Source organism: Gymnogyps californianus, chromosome 1 (assembly GCF_018139145.2).
Source record: "Gymnogyps californianus isolate 813 chromosome 1, ASM1813914v2, whole genome shotgun sequence".
NCBI lineage: Eukaryota > Metazoa > Chordata > Aves > Accipitriformes > Cathartidae > Gymnogyps > Gymnogyps californianus.
In genome coordinates, this window is record NC_059471.1 from 138,641,706 (window position 1) to 138,662,883 (window position 21,178).

General features: G+C 41.4%; 1 protein-coding gene across 1 annotated transcript in view; it reads left to right on the top strand.

The window, feature by feature from the left end:
• The window catches only part of DUSP16 (dual specificity phosphatase 16), a 69,685-nt gene extending 49,434 nt beyond the window's left edge, over positions 1-20,251 (top strand). The window contains exons 4-7 of the mRNA XM_050897984.1: positions 3,749-3,912; positions 11,402-11,561; positions 12,258-12,381; positions 16,028-20,251. Of these exons, the coding sequence (XP_050753941.1) occupies positions 3,749-3,912; positions 11,402-11,561; positions 12,258-12,381; positions 16,028-17,204 (1,625 nt within the window). The 3' untranslated portion in view covers positions 17,205-20,251. The remainder of the gene's footprint in view (positions 1-3,748; positions 3,913-11,401; positions 11,562-12,257; positions 12,382-16,027) is intronic.
• The last annotated feature ends 927 nt before the right edge of the window (positions 20,252-21,178 follow it).

Here is a 21,178-nt window from a genome sequence, read left to right on the forward strand (position 1 = left end):
GAAGAAAAGTGTATTTTCTCGTATTAAAAAAACCTGCACAGCACTGCCAATAGCCCTATTCTAACTGAGGTAGGTAAGGAGATTTAAAGATGAAATTTGTCTTGATGCAAAGGTCATCCTCAAATTATGGAATTTGAAACTAAACCCATCCCATCTTTCTTTTAAGGCTCAATTTTCTATTCTGCATTCCCACCTGTAGACTACATTCATTTTCCAAATGTTTAAAGTTTGTTTTTTGAAGACGGTCTGCTTCATTTACAGCAGAACTGTATGGGTAGCCTGAGTGCTTAAAGCACTTTTCTCATAAGCAGCTCCTCATGTAGACTGTGTGTAGACTTCAGCTTTGGGGACTCATGGGGGCCATAATCTGTGTTAGAAAACAGACACATGTGAAATAAATAGCTTTTTTTCTACACATCTTTAGGTGCTGTTATTTTTTTAATATATCTATATATTTAAAAAAATAGATATATTTTCTAAGTTAATGCAGGCAAATTGTGATGAGTGCAGTTCCTTAGACTGTAAGTTAGTCTCATCATGACACGACAGCTCAGTGATCATATGCGTGGATGCTGTTGTTCCAGACCCCTGATACTATGTTTGTTGTACTAGAAGAAATCAGTAGTTTAACAGGATGCATATATGAGTGTGTTTTGTTGGTATGGGGTTTTTTTGTTTGTGTTTTTTTAAAAGCATTGATCTAGAACATGTTTTTCCTATTGTGAGTGCCATAAATCAAAGCCAGATTTGTGGAAAAGCTACTAACTTTTTGAAATGGTTATAGAAGATAGCAGGGAAGATAGATTAATATTTGAAACAAGTCACCAATTTCATGCTTTTTCAAGTCAGTTCACTACTGATACTAATACCAGGTTAAAATATATTCAAAGGAAAGGAGGGCTCACTTGGGAGCATGTGTAAAGATAGGCAATATAATGTCAGCCTTATCCGATTTGAGAGTTTTGTGGTTGTAATTCATGTTGTAAAGATACTGAAGCAACGTGTTACTAGGAAAGCGTGAGTAGAAAGAAAAAACATGACTTTGAAGTGTTGAAGCATCTAATCTTGAATCACTTCAAATTTTCCTTGACAGAGCCCTAGAATAAAAATAAAAAATTGCTCCTTACACTTATGATGACAGAGCATGGGTTCCATCTCCCAAAATCTCAGTTTTTTTGCATATTAGCTTCTTGCTTAATTTCTTGTTGCAGTGTTCATACAGAAGTGAGACCAATCCGTAGGTATTTGGGAAAATACTTTTTTTGTTGTTGTTGAACTTTGCCCATGTAGTCTTTTGCAAAGAAAGCACACATGTAAAATCTTTTCTTTGCTTGTGCTGCTGCTTTGTAAGGAAGAAAAGTCACTTCTCTGTTTCCAGCTGTGTCAGAGAGAGGATCCAGAAAGCAGCCAACAAGCTTCCCAAGAAATAAAGAATAAGGAAATGAAACCAAAAAACAGTATTTGATTTCCCCTTCTTCCCCCAACCTCTCAAGGAACTGCTGGGCACTGTATCTTACATTAAATTTAATCTGACAGGCAGATAATGCCTATAAATTCAAGGATTGCTTCCTATAACAGAGAGGAAAACATTATGCCATACAGAAGAAAATTTAGCAAGTATGCGAGAGAATTGTTTTGCAAACTCCTTCTGTCATTTGATTGATACGTTGAACAAGCAGAATCTGTGCTCCTGAACAGGGAGGTTGTAAAGCAAGGAGGAGGAATCCCAGCTAATAGGAACAGAAGATGTCATGGCCTAACCTTTACTGTGCCCCTAGCCTAGGTCCTTCAGTTTAGGGGTATGGCTCTGTGATGGGCAGTGCCTTAGCTTAGCATCCCCCCCGCCCATCCCATACAGTCCAACCTCACCCTCACATTCTCATGATGAGCATTGTCATGGTTGTCTAAAATAATTTATCTAACAAAATAGACAAGTGATTTTTTTTTGGTTGGTTTTTTTGGTTGGGGTTTGTTTTTGGTTTTTTTTTTTTTTTTTTTGGTAAGTCAGGAGACTGAACAGGAATCACTGTTCATAAAACTTTTGTTCTGAAATCTGCTTGCTGGCATTTTTTTTTAATCAGATAAAACGAGCTGTTACACACATGGCTATTACCTTGGTTTTTTCTACATTTACTAAAGATACAGATTTTCAAATCCAAAGAATAGGCGTAATTCAGGCAACGGTAATGCAAGCCTTGACAAAACAGTACGTTATCTTATTCCTGAATAATTTTAATTCACGTCTTCAAACTGTAATAATAGTGAACATAGCATTTGGCAGATTTAGCACATTAATACTACACTTCCTTGATGATAAAAAGGGGCCTTGTTCTGGACAGGTTATAATTATTCTTCCTTCAGTTAAAATTCCGCTTGTCTCTATGCTTTAATGTGACAAAATAGCTCGGGACTTTCACTGTGGTTTGCAACTTTCACCCATGTTAAATGGTGAGAACAGTCAAGGAAAGCCTATAAAATAGTGATTTAAGCAGCTGCCTCCAGTTCTTCTTCAGACTAGTTTGCAAAGATGAAGTATGAGAATGAGCTGAGCTTGGGGTTTAGCTAGGCTTGGAAAAAGCTAGATAGCTTTTCTGAGAACGTGTTTAGACGAAGTGTAAGTTCGTTGCTGGAGGTTTCTTCGGCTTTGTTTTCTAACTGGGGGTAAGGCCAGTTGGACCACAGTTGGTAGCACAGGTTTGTAACACAGGCCTTGTGATGGGAGGGAAGCTGGGAACTAGCCGAGCAAGAAAAAAAAATGGAGCTTGAGCTGCATTTTATGTATTTGTGTCTAGAGCAGTCTCAGCCTCGCTTTTTATTCCCTTCATGTTCCATAGCAGCTGTGCCATGCTGATGGTGAAACAGCCAAGGAGCATTTTTGGTGGCCACTGGGATTTTAGGTGGATTTAAATGTGTTACCAGTCATTCCACTCTAGTTTTCCTGAGTGGTTTAATGCAGTGGTGGGAAACGGTAATGAAAATGTTTTGGAGCCATAATATGGATAGGGCCTAACAACTGGTGCAGATGAAGAACCAGCTAGCAGTAAAGGGAGCAGAGACTTGTGGTGATTTGCTAGGGAAGTCCATGGCTGGGGTGAAGTCTTCCCCTGTAGTCCGCCCTCTGCCTGGCCTCCCCCACTTAAGATGGAGAAGCCTTGGCTTGGTGTGGTTTTGAAAGATGAAACCTCTTCCAGTGTGTTGGATGAAATATATTAATTATGGAGCAGCATAGAAAATAATAAGGTAGGATTTTAAAAGCAAACATTAATAACCACATATTGATGCTTTTACCAAATTGAATAAACATGACTTTTTCTTAATGAAGTCTAATTATAGACCTAATACAGGAGAAGGAGGTGTTTAGAAAACAGCTTGCTGGGACGGAGAGGAAAAGGTGTGTGCGCTTTTAGTGTGGTGGGTGTTGTGGCTGTTTTTTTAGTCTCATTACCACATATCATTAAGAATGGGAAGAAGCATCAAAAACTTCTGAGGACTGGGGGGAGAGAGAGAGAGAAATAAACGTTCCAGGCAGAGTGGGAATACGCAGCCAGGCCTTGCCTGCTGATGGATGGTTCCGCACAGTCACGGTACGTCTGGAAGAAGCACACGTTCAGTTCCTCTGTTAAGGCTTTCCTGCTGCCCCTTAACGCCTCTCCATCTCCTGCAACAAATGCTGCTTTCCGAGAACTGGTATGGGCACCAATGCCTACAACACTGCATGTAAATTAAATATATACTGTTCCTCTCACAGGTGGATTTGCTGAGTTCTCCAGCTCTTTCCCCGGTCTCTGTGAAGGAAAATCCACGCTCATCCCTACTTGTATTTCTCAACCCTGCCTGCCTGTCTCCAACATTGGCCCAACCAGAATCCTGCCTCATCTCTATCTTGGGTGTCAGCGGGATGTCCTCAACAAGGTGAGCGTTCTGGGTGTCATGTTGTTTACTTGGATGAGTATATAATCTCCACATGTCTTTGTCCATGCTACTATCATGCTGCGTCATTACAGCTATAAAACATCTAAAGTAGATATAGATAATAGCTGTCTGTGCATAAGCCATGGAAAGCTATGTGAGAACTAATGATACACAGACCATATAATTAATCCACGTGTCATGTAACATGAAACTTGGTCTCCTTTCTCCTTCATCTCGGAGAAGATGATATGGTACCTTCCTCAGTAACCTATCAACCAACAGCAAACTTATCAAATCCGCCATTACAGCAGGTCAGGTACTTTCCTGTGTATAGCTCTGACTGGTTTGTTTTGGCAGGTCTTGGATGTTAACAGAACTACATTAATGGTTACAGTAGGACAAAGGAAGATTTTCTGGTTTTTAGTATTTCCTTCAAGTGCTGGAAAAAATAGCACTTAAATACCATGAATTGTATAATGAGGGACTTCTGCAAACAAATCTTTGTACACCTAATAAAATGTTCAGACCTGGACAATCAGTGGGGTAATTTAAAATGAGCTTTTATGGTAGCACTGTGCTAAGAAACTCTTACTGTTTCTAAATACGTGTGCATTTAATAATTTCTGTTCCTAAAGAATAGCCCAGGATATTTTGGTATACTTAAAATAGTCAGCAAAGTCATCAAATATAGCACTTGTAGGGTGCTAGACTATGAGATGTCTAAAAGAGCTTGTCTCAAATGGCTACAGGTCTATATTCCTATGTATATCCACTGATGTTTGCCTCCATGAGGAGACCAACTCATATTGCTTACAATCTGCATCTTGGGTCCCTTCACAAAGGAAATTTTATTACTTCTGCTGCATGTGCCCTCTTGCCTCTCGTATTATCTGACAGTCCTATTCATTAGTTGAATCTCCAACAGCCTTCATGAGCCGGCATTAAATACATGGATGGGGGAGAGTGGAGGAGGGCTTTGCCCTAGCATATTGCCTTAATTATGTGCAAGGCTTATGGGTATGTTTTTTATCCATGTATAAAGCTTAAGACAGGAACTATCCTAATAGTCCTGTAATTGGATCAAATTCATATACTTTGACCATTATCATATTTTTCACTGGTTTCTTCTACTTTCACTCCATCCCAGTCTGGCCTTTAATAGGCTATTTTTAGATTTTTCACAATTGTTTTAAGGGATTTTTGATACACAAGCAATCATGTAGAAGGTAATTGTGCATTAATAGAGCACACAGAAAAATCTTTTATATGGAGGATAGTCAGCAGTCATTGTATTTACTTTGTCCTTTAAAATCTTCTGTGTCTTTACTGCCAGGTAGCAAGTCAGCAATTCAAACTTGATTCACTTATGATGGATGTCAAAGCAGTTTATCACTTTTCCTACCACAAAAGTAATTTGTGGTCCCCAAACAAAAGACAGCAAGAACTAAGTAATTAAAATTAAAAAAATTTTTAAAAAGCCTTGCTTTCGATGGTAGAGTATTAGAAAGATGCTTTTACGCTGTTTGTTTCAATGTGTGAATGGCAAGTGCTATCCTAGGTCACAGTGAGAGTGAGGGGGCAACTTGTTCTCCTCCAGGGCCAGGGATTTGCTGCTTCGTTTGGGATGTGACTGGAACTCCAGTGCTGTGCCTTTTAAGTGGTGAATAATCACAGAGCAATGAAAGAGGCTGTTCCCTTTCCTTGCAGTAAATTGGTGCCTATGAATAAGCGTTGGGCACAGGCACACTACATGTGCCTCACCAGGAAAGGAATCCAAATGGTAGCAGCGGTCAGGAATTTCATTATAGAGCCGGAGGAGGCTAAAACCGCAACTACTACTGATGAGCCCTGAGTGTGGCAGAGCCGTTGACAGGAAGAGTTTAGACCTGGTGGTGGCTCTCTTGCCTGTTAATCTACAACCTTGATATTATTTCAGCATGTGTTGAAGGAAGCCCTGCAGCTGCAGATACTTTAGAATTGATGTAAGACCCCCAGGAGTTGGTCAGATTTGTACTTCCTCACACATTCTTGGGAGTTACGATCAAGGATTACTGTGTTTCCCATTTTGTATGGAAAACCACAAAAACAACAGCCTATAATACACAGAAAGTTCAGTAAGTTCTTACCGCCTGGTGTCATCCTTGACAGTCAGTCTTTTGGAAGTTCTTTCATTGACGACTAAAATACCTCTTAGACGTCTTACCCATTTTAGGACAAATACACATCTTACGATCACAGATCTACTTGGGTTTTGTACCTTTTTGCTCTTACTTTGAACAAACGCAGGCAATGCTTTATTCTGAGCATGTCACTTGTTCGCTGCACTGAAGTAGACCTTAGTGTCGGTAGCTTATCTTCCTTCTTCAGTTTCAGTGACTGCTGGTGGAAAATCCAAAATGGCTTCCATCTGTAATATTGGTACCTTTATTAACCTAAAGAATCTGTGAGAACAAATTTCTACCTCTTAGAATCCACTTGACGTTTTCCCAATGTCATGGTTTAACCCCAGACGGCAACTAAGCCCCACACAGCCGCTCGCTCACTCCCCCCATGTTGGGATGGGGGAGAGAATCAGAAGAGTAAAAGTGAGAAAACTCGTGGGTTGAGATAAAGACAGTTTAATAGGTAAAGCAAAAGCTGCGCACGCAAGCAAAGCAAAACAAGGAATTCATTCACCACTTCCCATGGGCAGGCAGGTGTTCAGCCATCTCCAGGAAAGCAGGGCTCCATCACACGTAACGGTTACTTGGGAAGACAAAACGCCATCACTCCAAATGTCCCCCCCTTCCTTCTTCCCCCAGCTTTATATGCTGAGCATGATGTCATATGGTATGGGATGTCCCTCTGGTCAGTTGGGGTCAGCTGTACCAGCTGTGTCCCCTCCCAGCTTCTTGTGCACCCCCAGCCCCCTCGCTGGTGGGGTGGTGCGAGAAGCAGAAAAGGTCTGGACTCTGTGTAAGCACTGCTCAGCAATAACAAAAACATCTCTGTATCATCAACACTGTTTTCAGCACAAATTCAAAACACAGCCCCATACTAGCTACTATGAACAAAATTAACTCTATCCCAGCCAAAACCAGCACACTCCCAGTTTCCTGGGTTTAATCAGTTTCTTGATTCAACTAAAAATTAGCGGTAGCTAGACATCAGCACATTAGAAACACGAACAACAGATCTCTGCTGCTCTCCCTTCAACACACTTTGCTTCTGGGGAAGCCTGGATCCTACACAGGGGTATTGGGGAGAGCAAGGAGGATGACTTTTACTACATTGAGTGCCCAGAAGTACCAATACAAGGTAAGAAAGCTGGGAAGTGAAGAACATTCAAAAGGGGAGGGCAAGAAACAAAAACCAGGGACAAGCAGCAAAGTTCTGTCTCTGTTAGGACAGTCCAGGAGCTGGTAAGTGGTTAAGTTTGCATGCTCTGGTTTAATGGCCTTGCTGGTTTGTTGGTTACTGGGGACAAGAAGTCAGCTTTCTGTTAAGATAAGGGTAGAGGTTTGGGGTTTATTTATTCAAGTCCAGATTTTTTTAAAAATGAGTTTCTGAAAAATCCTAGTAAGATTCCCAAAACTATTAAGATGTAGTTGTACACATTGACCTTATTTTTGCCTTCAAATGCTATCTGTGAGTTCCCATGATTCCTTCCATTGACCAGACATACCGATTTCTCTAAAATTAAAATGTCTCAAAAATATCTGCAAAAAGAACTCTTAATCTGCACTACTGTTCAACCTGACGATTAAAAGATGTTTTATCAAGATGAGCTTATCTTTTCAGGCTCTTTATAAGCTTATCCCTGAGTGCATGGGTAGGGAAGTGCTTGTCTTGTTGCAGGACAATCTGTATTCATGACCTTTTAAGAATACTAACGCTATTTGCCATTAGTACCTCTGTTGATAATGCTTTATTTATGAAAGATATGCAAACACAAATGCTTGGTTTGTGTCCTTTAGCAAAAGTAATGATTACTTCAGAAAAGTCTTAGGAGATTTTTTTTATATTTTTGCTTTACAGATTTCTTTCTAAATGCGTAATTCTGAAAATGTTCATATTTTTTTGCAGTGTTGAAATACTAAAAACCTCATAAAAGGTCTTCATAAAAGTTCTAACAGAAAAGTTTGTTTCAGTTTTTGGGTCTCAGTGTGATACATGGTGGTTATCTCTGCAATATATTGGTGGCATTGCAAGAGGGTACTTACTTTTACAGAACATCTTTGTTGCTCTTTGTGAAAGAGAGGCAAACTAAATTCTAACCTACGCGGGAGTGGCAGTGTCCTTTCTGAGAGTTAGTGTAACAGAAAAAAATCTGCGTTGTGGTTACAGGCCTGAACGAGACTCCTACTTACACCTCATGTTTTGTACCAGCATTTAAACCGTAAAACTTTCTGCTTTGCTACTTACATAACTATTCTCTTTCTTTTCTTCCAGACCTGGATTTTATTTCCTGGAACAAAATAACATTTTAGGGTGCCATTAATTTTCAGATTAAATAAGTCATAAAATGTAAATAAGCTGACAAAAGAGCATTTACTTTCTTTTCACAAAGTTGTTAGTATTAGGATTTCTGGATCTTCCTCCCATCGTAATTCACTTCTTCCTCTTGGGTGCCTTACAATGAAGGCACTGTTATGGTATTATATTGGAGCGTGTTGCACAGGGAATGATTGATACTTTAGAACAGAAGGAAGCATAACTTTTTTTCTTTAGCTTTAGTCTCAAAGACAAGCACTAACACATTTTTGGGTGTTTTTTTGGCTCGGTGATTTCAGACTTGGCATCTGCAGCCTTCTCGTTCTCATTTGAATAATCAATTCCACATTAAAAACCTTGCATAACTGTGGAATCGTGATGGTTGGACTGTGCGGCCCACCAGTGCTTATGCTTTAAAAAAAAAAAAAGTTTTTCTATTCTTCTTCTACATTCATCAGCCTGCCAGCACCCCTTAGCTATATTCTGAACAAACATGTATCATGGCAGTCCATTGGTTAGGGATACCTTCATCGCCTCGCTCCTTTATACATGATAAAGTTCATGACCCTGCTTATACTTTTGTACCTACTATTTCAGTTTTTCTTCATCTTTAAGCGGTTACAACAGTAGGTGAGCTGGTTTGGGGGCAGTATTTCAACATAGTGATCTAAAGCAGATGCGAAAGTTGATGTTGAAGAGCTTGGGATCCTAGAAGGGGAAAGCTGTGTAGCCCGGGACAGCGAGGCAGAGATGCTGGGGATCGGGGGTCTCCCTTGCACACGTAAGATACCGCAGGTCTAGTGGTAGCTAGTCCTCTGTGCCAAGAACCCCATTCCCAATACCTTCCCTCTCGGGATAATTCCAGATATTCCCCTACTTCCTTACAGTGCTCCTGCTTTTAAACTTGTAGGTCTACTGGTGTATGGGAGCTAAATATAGTAAAGGAAGGTGCGACGGAATCGGCTATGAAAGGCATGCAGGGCTGAAGGGAGCTTGCTGGTTGAGTTGGGGAGACGGGAAGGAAGGGAGAGGAGGAAATCAGTGACATTGGCATTTGTTGTCATTGATGAGAAGGTGAGCTTTACTGGGAGCATGACCTAGGAGACTAGCAGGGTAAGAAGCAGTAAGGCTGAGAACTTGACAGATCCAGCCCCTCCCCCCCCCCCCTTTTTTTTTTGACTATTACTGGAAATTATATTTCTGATTATTTGCTTTGCAAGTAATTGGTCATCTCATGTTCCCCTTGGATGGGTATGTTTACGATATAATGTATGTTCATTAGTTTACGGTGCCCACACCTTCAGGCACCTCTGAATGTGCTGATGTGAGGGACTTTGGATGAAAGTTTGGAGGAGCTGCTTGTTTTGCTCCAGGCAACCAAGTTCAGCTTGCTAGTAGAAATTCATGTAAATTCCATGTTTACAGCCATTACTGGCTGGACTTTATGCACTTTCCTCTGCAAATGACTGATGTAGAGTTCCTTCTCTCCTGCAGTCCCTTGTTCTCACTGAACATTTAATTTATGTATGCATATATGTGTGCGTGTGTTCAGCCCTTCTGCATACACACCGTAACATATATGTGGTGTACCTGTGTACTCAACATCACATATTATTTAGACTGCTCTGATTTGAACAAGATAGAATTCTGGCTCTTCAACTAAATAGCCATATCCCTGTTTCTCCTCACTAAAACATCTTTATGCTTAGAGAAAAAATATATATGGGGAAGAAGCGACCATTTGGCTTTATGACTGTATTTTCATGGTAGATCTCCAGTTGAAATCTGCAGTGTAAGAATTCATTCTTGCTGCTGCTCCTGTGGATTGACATAACTTTTCTTTTTTTATATCATTCCTATAAAAGCAAAAGGATTAAAATCAGATTTTTTGGGGCTTTTTTATGTTTCAGACATTAGTTTCCATAGAAATCTGGCAAAAAGCTCCCCAGTGTTTGTATTCAGTGTAACTACTGTCCAAGCATAGTATTGCATGTCACTTACTGCCAAATCATATCTGAACCAGAAAAGTTGTTTGATCAGTATTACTCCAACCTGCTTAATTGCTTCTCTGTGTCAAGATGCTTACTTGCAGGAGACTGGATGGTTTTGGTAGAGCCATCTCTAGTTTTCTAGTACTTTTTTCACATGTTTTGGCACTAAGGTACCTACTGCATCAGATGCTATTTTGCACAACTCTAAATACAAAGAATATGGCAAGGTGCAGAAAAGAGGAGTCTTTCCCCCCTCCCACCCCCCGTCATGAAAATTGACTTCTTATTTAAAAAGCCCAGTTGACTTTTATACGTTGAGTCTCTTTGCTTGTTCCTGTGACAATCTCTGAGATGCAAGAGGACTAAAGACTGAAAACTGAAATATGAGCAACTAAATCGTAAACCACAAAGCGGAACTCCTGTAAAACTGCAGTTAGTGCTGTGTGAAAATGGTCTAATTCAAGGTCTTCAGCTCTTACTCAGCTGCTTCTCTCAAGGTTTTGAGCGAGTTTTGCACGTTGCCTTAGAAACAAGGAAGTCCTGGACAATAAGTGGTGACTGCAGGACGCATCCGTTTCATTTCATATTTCTCACCAATATCTGTGATGGGGCAACCCCAGTCTTAGATACGTGATCCAGAAAACACATATTCGGGTCAGCAAACTACATGTGGGAAGTGTTTGGTTATGTTGTCAGCTTGTACGGTGAGAATTTAAACGAAAGTAGCAAAACATTCATTCTCTTGGAAGTGATGCTTCATAGTAGCAGAAGGTATGCTACCATTATTTCTGTTCTTTGTTAACTTTGGTTTTATGGGCTTTGCAGTCCATATGTTATTTGGACACACTGGATGTCTCATTAAAAGTTGTTTGAAGAATTAAGAACTGAGGAGTTGTCTCTCACAAAAGAATGCCCCTAATACAGCTAGAGCAATTCCAACACGAATTTCAGTTTGGTTTTTAGCTTTGTAATGTGCCAAAGGTACCATTTGACTTCTCTAGGCTTAATCTTTCTCTCTTTCCTAGGAGCTGATGCAGCAGAATGATATTGGCTACGTACTGAACGCCAGCAATACTTGTCCAAAGCCTGATTTTATTCCAGAATCCCATTTCCTGAGAGTGCCTGTGAACGACAGCTTTTGTGAGAAAATTTTGCCTTGGTTGGATAAATCAGTTGATTTTATAGGTGAGAAGAAAATTCAAATTCTCTCTTTAAAACAGTTTCTGGATTCCTTTGTGTGTCTGCCTTGCTGTTTTGGCTGGAGAAGACCTGAATGCTTTCTGGGTGGTATGAAAATACCCTAAGGATCTATGTACATGATCACCATTACTTTGTAAGCACAGAAGCAAAATAACATCGGGGGATTCTGCCACTGCATGTTCCAGCACTTACGGAACAAAGACACTTTTTAAGAGCACAACTCTGCTTTCTGGCAACCTGGTAGATGCCTGATATACGTCTGCAGAGAGTGAATTAGAAAATTGGACATACAGATCCTGTCTTTAGCTTTGAGAAGTGAGCTAGCCAAATTTGAACCGGCCAAATTGTTCTGTCATGAATGCTTGCTTTTTACTTGCATATAAAATTAGAAACAATCACCTTTCCCAGACACCTAAATAGGGTTGTTTATGTGCACGTTAAAATGTGGTATGCTGTAACTGCAGTATGTTTCCTGTGTGTAGTCGCATGCTTTTTCTATACTCAATGCTATACAGTGCTAGAGAAAATAAGTGATTTTTGTTTAAAGCTTCCACGAGATTTGCAATTAGCAGTTAATTTGGAAGTTTTGAACAATTTTAAATAACACTGCTTTCTTTGGAAACTTCTCATCATAGCATAATGCTGCTGAGTTTGACACTTGCCCATTTCTTTGCTATGTAGAAAAAGCAAAAGCATCAAATGGCCGTGTGTTAGTGCACTGTTTAGCTGGAATATCTCGCTCTGCCACAATCGCTATTGCATATATCATGAAGAGAATGGATATGTCCTTAGATGAAGCTTACAGGTAAGAAGAAAATTTCCCTTCATACTAATTCTTGTGCCTGTTGGCTTGTTTTTAAGGTGAATGATAAAAGGTTATATGACCAAGGGTAGAAGCAGACATGTTATTTTATCTGGTAGTTCAGTGGCCTCTGCACACTCTTGTTTTAAATGTAGGCTTCCTCCATAAACAAATTAATGGTGTTGTGTAGACATCACACAGCTAATATTAATTGCCCACCTGCAAAATGCTGATGTTGGTCTTTGCTCCAAGTAGGCAAATACGTGCAACTTAAACTGCTTATTAAATGTGTGTGTATGTACATACATATACACACACAGCTATAGCACGCATATAACGATATCTTGTAAGTCAGAGAGAGAGAACGGAATGGATAGGATTTAAGAAAGAGAACTGAGGATATTTATAATGATGCTTATGACAAGTGCTCAGCTGGATCTATTGACTGCAGTTTGGTATTCGGTAATGCTCCCAAAGAACTGCCTGCAGGTGAAATGTCTACAAATTAAGAAAGCTTCTTTGTTGGTATTAAAGTCAACCAAAAACTCTGGGAGAAAGTATTTTGAAGTATCAGCTCTTTGTGGCATTAGGGAATTTTTGTGGAGACCACCTTCCCTCCCCTGCTTTTTAACCTTTCAAATCCCACTTTTTTCTATATTTGGATTGTGAACACTTTACTACATTTCAGGTGGCTTGGTTGCAGTTTACCATGACTTCTGTATTTCATTTAACAAACTGCTTTGTTGTGTTGTACAGAAAATGACAGTTTTCTTTTTTTGATGGGCTCTATAGGCTAATTGGCACCGCTGACGCATCGCTATAACACGCGTTGTGCAGAAGCAATTTAAACAATTGCACTGGAGCAGGTGGAGAGGAGTACCTTCAAAATCACCAGTGTGCTACCATCATCTCTAAAACACTGATGAGGACAGAAAGATGAACATTTGATAGTCCCTTGTGGAGCGTGATTTCCATGGGGCATTTTCTTTTAAGCTGATGAACATAATTACGTATGCAGTGAAAACAGTGCATGTAAGAGGTGCCTGAACTACAACTATCTCCCATTGCCTTTAGAAGTTTTCCACAGTTTCTTACTAGAGCCTGCTGACAGTTTGGTGTTGTGCAGTAATTTCAACATGTATGGTGAAACAGGTTTGGTTAAGAGGCGTAGCTGAAAACTCGCAGTTATACAGGTATAGATAATATGGATGAATTAGTGGATGTGGATGGATACTGTGCAAGGTACAAGCTTGAGTCACTGAAAAAGGCTGTAGTGGTCTGGAGGTTAGAGCTGTGGAGTACTAAACACTTCTAAAATGCACATGCTTCAGGGAACTTCTAAAGTGCTGCTTCTAAATTCCTCCACGAAATCTCTGCATTAAATTCTAGTTCGTTTCTTAACCAGAAGTGTGAACTGAGTGTGAAGGATTAATCATCCTAGACCTTTTTCTCCTTGCACTGTAGATACTGAACAACTACTGTGAAATTTAGATTATATTTTGCTATATTTCCTTTGATATGGCTTAGTGAGAACCATCTGCAGCACATTTCACTCATTGGTTTGGGATCTCTTGTTGGCAAAGCTTGAAAGAAGAATACTTTTCTCTGAGTTAATGAAAGTCATTAGATAAAATGTTTGTCTGACACGATTACAAAAATAAAAAGGTGATACTGTTACTTGAAGTGAAAGATCTGAGGAAATAAACGTTTTTAATCTTTTCTTTTGTATAATGGATTCTACAAGGGAAATAAACATCAAAATTAGATGTTATGCATGTTTTCCAATTGGAAAAAAGAGTGTGCATTTTGAAATGAAAGAGTTTGCAAAGCCTTAAAATTTGTCAGGGGGATCCAGCAGACTTTCTTGTACCCTGTTCATTTTTTAAAAAGCTAGTTTTAAATTTAGGACTGCCCAATATTTTGGAGTGAGATGAGGAGAAAGTGGAAGGAACAGAGTTTTGGAGAGGCTACCAGAACACAGGCCAGAAATTGCAATGTTGACCAGAAGGATCTTGCTTTAAATAACTAACCCAATAACAAATACAACTAGCTTTGACTGGAAAAAAAATGAATGAAGACTGTATGAAATCTTGTGAGCGAGTTGCTTACACTGGAATAAAAGCTCCCAAATTAAATGCTAAGAGATCAAGCTAAAGAATCTCTCCAGAGGAGACTTACTAGTTTTCTCCATTTGAGAGTGTTACACTTCATGGTGGAAGCTTCCACTATCAGTTTGTGCAACGTGATATTCCAGGTCATCATGTCAGCTCGACTGTTCCTACTATTGTTTGTTGTTTGGCAACTTTAAAAAAAAAAAAAAAATGCAAGTTTTGTTTGATATTTTTCATGTCCTTGCCTGTATTTGTGCTAGTGTATACACATGTACACAAGTACACCTTTGAATTTTTCTCATGCTGTTTTTAATGATTGCACACTCACCTTCTGTACACATCCCCAGAGATTTTATTTTTAATAGTATTTAATTTTCCCAGTGATCCATTATATGTGTGTTTGTACTAGATTTAGCTCTTCAAGGTTTCTTCCCTTGTTAATTCCCTTGTCATCTGGTTCATCATAGTTCCAAGAATGTTTTTAAAAAAAAAAAAAGAAAGAGGAGGAGGGATTTGGGCAGCTTTCTGTTTTACAGCCTGTAAAAAGCAGAGCACTTATTTAGCTATATTGCAAATCAGACAGGTAGGAAGTATGCTTTTGTATTTAACTTTGAAGTATATGACATGACTTCTAATACTTAAGTCTTTCATACATTGAGAGTCCTGGTTCAGGAGAACATTTTACACATGCATTGCACCTTCTCCATATTCAACCAAGTATGTAAGTGCATGCTTAGATTGGCACGGGTATGTGAGTCAGGCTGCTTCTTATGGGACTCAAAAATAGGTTAATTCTTCCAGTGATTTGGTAATACTGTTGCCCTTTACTGCTGAACACTTTACAGGGCTCGAGAGAGTGTTTTTGTTTTAATGCTGCATTTGCTCCTTTCTGTTTTTCCTTTTGATGACCGTATCAGTGGTCAATACCAGCGTATGGTAGAAATCACTGACACTTGCTGTATAAGGTCAGCATATATCAGAGCTCTTGGTCTTGCCTGACAAAGATAAACAGGGTAGGAAGCACTCACTGCAACAACAGCAGCATGAGAGACATGAAAGGAACATGGGATTTCATCCCTTTGAACAGCGGGGAAGGTGGTCTGCTTTGTGTAGCACAGGGGAGGCCAAGGTCTCTTGGCTAGAGCTCTGATGCTGTTCATGCAGAACTTGGGGAGCTCTTAACTGGTCAGAAACCGAGGTAGCAGAGATCCCACTGGTGAAGTAAAATAAGGAAAATGATTCATTCAAACCTTGTTATGGACATCATAAAGAGGTAAAAAAAAAAATGCTTTCTTTTCCCCTTTTTTAGCCACTTTTAAGTAAGCTATAGAGCAAATTGAGAGCATCCAGCATTATCATCTTGCTTAAAAGCTGCCTTTTTCTAACTCCATCCTTAAGTTACTTGTGCTTGATGGAACAAGCATCCCAATAAGTTAAGAATAGGCTGTTAACATTCACAACAATCGCTCTAGGGTTATCTCAGGTCTGAGCAGCAGGTCCTTAAATTAATTTTTGGTTTGTTTGTCCCCTCTTTCCAGATTTGTGAAAGAAAAAAGGCCAACCATTTCTCCCAACTTCAACTTTCTGGGCCAGCTTTTGGACTTTGAGAAAAAGATCAAGAACCAGAGCGGTCAGCCTGGACATATTAGTAAGCTGAAACTTCTGCATTTGGAAAAAAGCAGTGAGCACGTGCTGGTCCCAGAAGGTGGGCAGAGCAGCCTCTCCACTAACCAGCTCTGCATTACCACTACCTCCGAGATCGTGGAACAGAAGCTGACGGACTGCAGCAGTGCACCACGTGGGCACTCTTCCCCTCTGGAAGACGGCCCACTGGTACAGGGCATAAACGGACTGCACGTTTCCCTCGATAAGGTGGAAGACAGCAACCGGCTGAAGCGCTCCTTTTCTTTGGATATCAAATCTGTATCCTACTCAGCAAGTAGCAACTGTGTGACTGCATCGGTTCAGGGCTTTGCCTCCTCCGAAGACACCCTGGAATACTACAAACATGCGACTGCTTTAGAGGGCAGCAGCAAGTTGTGTCAGTTCTCCCCTGTCCAGGAGGTCTCGGAGCAGACCCCAGAAACCAGCCCTGACAAAGAGGAAGCGAACCCTCCCAAGAAACCCCAGAACACTTGGCAGCTGGATAGCCAGAGCAAACGGCAACACCTGGGGAGAGCCAGCGGCAGTGCCACCACTCAGCGGTCACTCCTGTACCCCCTCCACCGGAGCGGGAGCATGGAAGACAACTACCGAACGAACTTCTTGTTTGGTCTCTCCACCAGCCAGCAGCATTTGGCGAAGTCTGCTGCTGGGCTGGGCCTCAAAGGCTGGCACTCGGACATCTTGGCTCCTCAGACGTCGGCTACGTCCCTTACCAACAGCTGGTACTTTGCAACTGAGTCCTCGCATTTCTACTCTGCCTCCGCCATCTATGGGAACAGCGCTGCTTACTCTGCCTACAGCTGTAGTCAGCTGCCCACGGGCTGTGACCAAGCCTGTGCTGTGCGCAGGAGGGCAAAGCAGGGTGATCGAGGTGACTCCAGGCGGAGCTGGCATGAGGAGAGCTCTTTTGAAAAGCAGTTTAAGCGCAGAAGCTGCCAGATGGAGTTTGGGGAGAGCATCATGTCAGACAACAGATCCAGAGAAGAACTGGGGAAAGTAGGCAGTCAGTCGAGCTTTTCAGGCAGCATGGAAATCATTGAAGTGTCTTGAGGGGCAGCAGGCTTGTGTGACTGTATCGGAGTTGCTTCCCCCTCCAGGCCGCTCCCCCAGCGTTTGAGAGGTCCCTGTAAATCTGAAAAGAACAAACTTTGTGCAAAAAGGTGGGGGGAGAGGGGAGAAATGCGAGGCTTCAGTGTGAACGCAGTGACTAGATTAGTACGGCAAAGAAATGACAAGTGAGCATCTGCCTGAGGAGACCAAGTGTACTGCTGGGTTTTTCTCCTCCCCTTTCCTGGAGAAGGGCCGAACATTTCAAAGATCTTTCCCTGACAGAGGAAGCAATTATATGCAATGGATTGCACATCCTTTCAGTGGTTTTTAAAAGGAAGCTCTCTTGGTATCAAACCCTTTCTCTGGTTCCACTGAAACACGCTCCTACCCATCAAAGCTAGTTTTGTTCTCCCCTCCTCATGCCCCACATCCTCACCAGTGCACCTTAGCCCTGACACTGAGCCAACCTCTGGAGGGAGACCTTTTTCCCATAAGAAAGGAGACCGGGAGCGATTCCAAAGGACGTAGGGACTGATTTTACAGCAAGGCTGGTCTGAACACACAGTTCAGACAAATGTAAATACTGGTGTAACTATTGTTCTAATGGATAGGCTTTAGGTGATTCGTTAGAGAGCTGCTTCAGAGAAAAAAAACCCAGTACCTCAAAAATATAAAAAATAAACTAGGGCTTTATGGCTGCCAGATGCTGGTAGTCAGTTCATAAGCAATGTGAACAAGTAACGACTAGCCACATTTGATTTTTTTTTTTTTAAAGCTGTCTACGCACAAGTGTTTCAGTTGGCTCAGCAGCAATTCTTAAAAAAGACAAATGAACCATACTTCTGACTGTTTCCCCCTCTTTTGAAACATAAAATGAGCAGTATTTGTATTTTTGATATTAAGCTGGCTTCTGGGAGAGGGGTAGCTGCTTTGGCTTCTAAGGTATAAGGGAGTGGTTAATACTGAGGGTTACGTGCAAGAGAAGTGGCTGGTACAATACTGCAACATCCTTTTCTTGCCAAGTGACAGCTCTTGAAGGTGCTTTTTTAGCTTTTAAAAAAAAAAAAAAATGAGGTGGGATGGGCTTTTGTCCTTAACTGAGCAGTACCATTAAGGAACTGCTCTTCATATGTGGTTCCAGTCATGCGTGGGGTGGGGGCAATTCAGGTGGTTATTTTTTTCCATCCCAACATCCTCACCCAAACTGTGGGGACTTGGAGATAGAAGCTTCTCATTAGTTTTCCTGACTTCATCTGAGAAAGAGAAGTCTGGCTGGCTGTCCAAGGAAAACAGAAGGGGATGACCTCCAGCATCCCATCTTATAGTGTGGTGTGAAAGAAAGGGAGTTTAAGAGACAGCTTTAATGGGAAGCCTGCTCACCTCCTGTACTCGCGGCTCCAAAGAAACCTGATCCTGGCTGTTGTCCGCTGTCCCCGCGCGGGGTCTTGGTTTCCCAGCGTGCCGATGCGTGATTTGGCTGCAGACACTTGTAGCCGTGCTGCTGCTGGCCAGTACCACGTCCTCACCCTCACCACCCCAGGGGAACACGCCAGCTCAAGGAGGTGTCACTTCTCTGCTGCCAGCGGGAGCGTTTCATGGGAGATTAGGCACAGCCCTTCTTGTGTTGTTTTTGACAGTGAACCAGCTGCTTCCCCTCCAGCTCACCATTCATGCAGCAGTACCTTGGCTGCTGCTGCTCAAATGGTTTTATGTGCGCACGTTGCTGCAAGAGGTTTACAGTCAGTGAGGGGCAGTACCAGAGGCACAGCGTAAAGCTTCATCCTTCCTGCTCCGATGGGAGCTGCACATGTGTTATCTCGGTCTTCCCCAGCACCCCTCAGAACATGTGTATTTGGGGGGAACTATATTGTTTTGTCCCATTTCAGTGCAGGCAGCTGAAAATTGTAAATCACATGTAACAAATACTTACCCCTGGCCAACAGCTTTAAAAAAATTTGTCAGCAGCAAACTGAAGCCCTAATTCAAGTCAGCAGCTTGGGTTATGTTTGGTTTTTTTTACTGTAAGTTTAGCTAGTTTGTGACTCAAATCTCAGGTTTTACTATATTGAAAAGTGGAGAAGATTTTTGTCATTGTTTTGTTTTGTGGCTAGGATGTGACTTTAATTTCCTACAGCAGACTGTTGAAAATAGCACTGAAAGCTACAGCATTGACTAACTTGATCCTAAAAAGTGCAAAAGGCAGAGAGAGGCAGCACCAGGAGTAACCGAACCCAGAGGCTGTGTTCGTGCTGTGTGTATGAGATGCTGGAAGAAGGGGTAGTCCGGGCAAGGGATAGGTTGACACCACACTGGAAAGCATGTCAGGTCTTGGCTATTCATTAAACATACTGCCACTTGTCTCTGTTTACATATCAAGTGAAAGCAATTACATTGCAACTATTTTCAGCATGTATACACACCCTGTGTATGTACCTATGTAAATGGTTTAGCAGTGCTCCTCTCAGCTAGGTTTCAGTAAAAGCCTGTGTCTTTGATTTAAATCAGTTAATGGGGGTTAACACAAATCAATCCCTAGAGGCAGAAACAGAATCTTCCTGTCTTCTGTGCTCCCTCACATGTGTGTGTTCTCCCCTTCTCTCTATATATACAAATATGTACGTTTGGGTTTTGTTTGGTTAATCACCTTCTGAGGAACTGAAATCTGGTCTTCTGGCTCCTCATGATTTCCAGTACACTATAGTCACTGAATGAATCAAAGCTGTAGGCTCACTATTTTTAGGGGACGGGTTCCTGTAGGAGGAAGCCTTAACCCCATTGTCCTGCACAGGGTAGTGCCCTGTCTCCTATCTGAACTAGTGTCCTGTACCTGAACAATGCTGGAAATGGTTTGTAGAAGTTTGGAAAGCAAAGTGGAGGATGCGAGGGGGGAAATGTGTACATGTTGAATATGAATATAATGTTCTTTGGTGTATGGCAAGCTGTTTAAATGGTTCAGAGAGATGTGAGTTTCTCATCTTGTTGTGTCATGAGCATTACCTGTATGTTATGATGAAATAAAATCAGAAATGGTACCTGTTTATATAGAACAGCTGAGGAAGGAGCCTGTGTGCCTCTGGCTGTGGAGTGTGCATTACCTGCCTGCAGTATGACCCGCTTGCCAGCACCCAGGACTAGCAGGGGCTCATCTTTATCATACATGTCCTTCTCTGTGGACATGTGCCTGTAAATGAGTGACACAGATTGGGTAGCTTTGGACCGCTTGTTGCAAGCAGCGGTGATTTTACAGCACCAGTTACAGTTTAAGTCTCTTACCTGTTCCTGATTACCCTTGGACAGCAACAGTGGTGCTTCTCTGCATTAACATCTTACAATGTCTAATACTGTTGGGAGTAAACTGTTCCCAACGCAGCTGTGCTAGTCCTTCTGAACCAAGTATTTCAAATTGATTAAGTTACATAGAACGAACCCCATGCTTTTTCTTGCCTCCCATACTTCTTAGCTGAAGAATTTAATTACTTGTTTAAATACTTGTTTTGACTGATTCTGCCAGTCCTGAAGCATTCAGAGCGACTTGCAATTGCTGAGGGAGGGGTATGCCCCTCATTGCTCCTTCAGAGAATAACTTATACAAATGTAGCATATATTAGAATTAAATCCTGCAGTAGAATATGGCTGCTACGGTTATATCCTTAGATGGCAAAGCCTACAAGTTTGTGTAACAGCGTCTTCAAACTCAGGTGCAGTAACAGAAGCATTTGTTGTGTTTTTTTTTTAAAGAAAATTTCAAAGCATAATCCCAGAAAGGGAAATGCAGAATCTTTGGCCTCTCTAGAAGAGACTGTACCATCAGCCAGAGCACAAGAACCTGCGTGAGCTTCTGTGCTTCCTTTCTACAAACAAGACGTACTAGCTCTTACATAGAAAGCCTGCATCCATTGCACAGTAAAACAAGAACCATGCACAATACTAGACCTAAATGGCATCAGCTTGTTAGCCTACAAAACAGGTTGCCC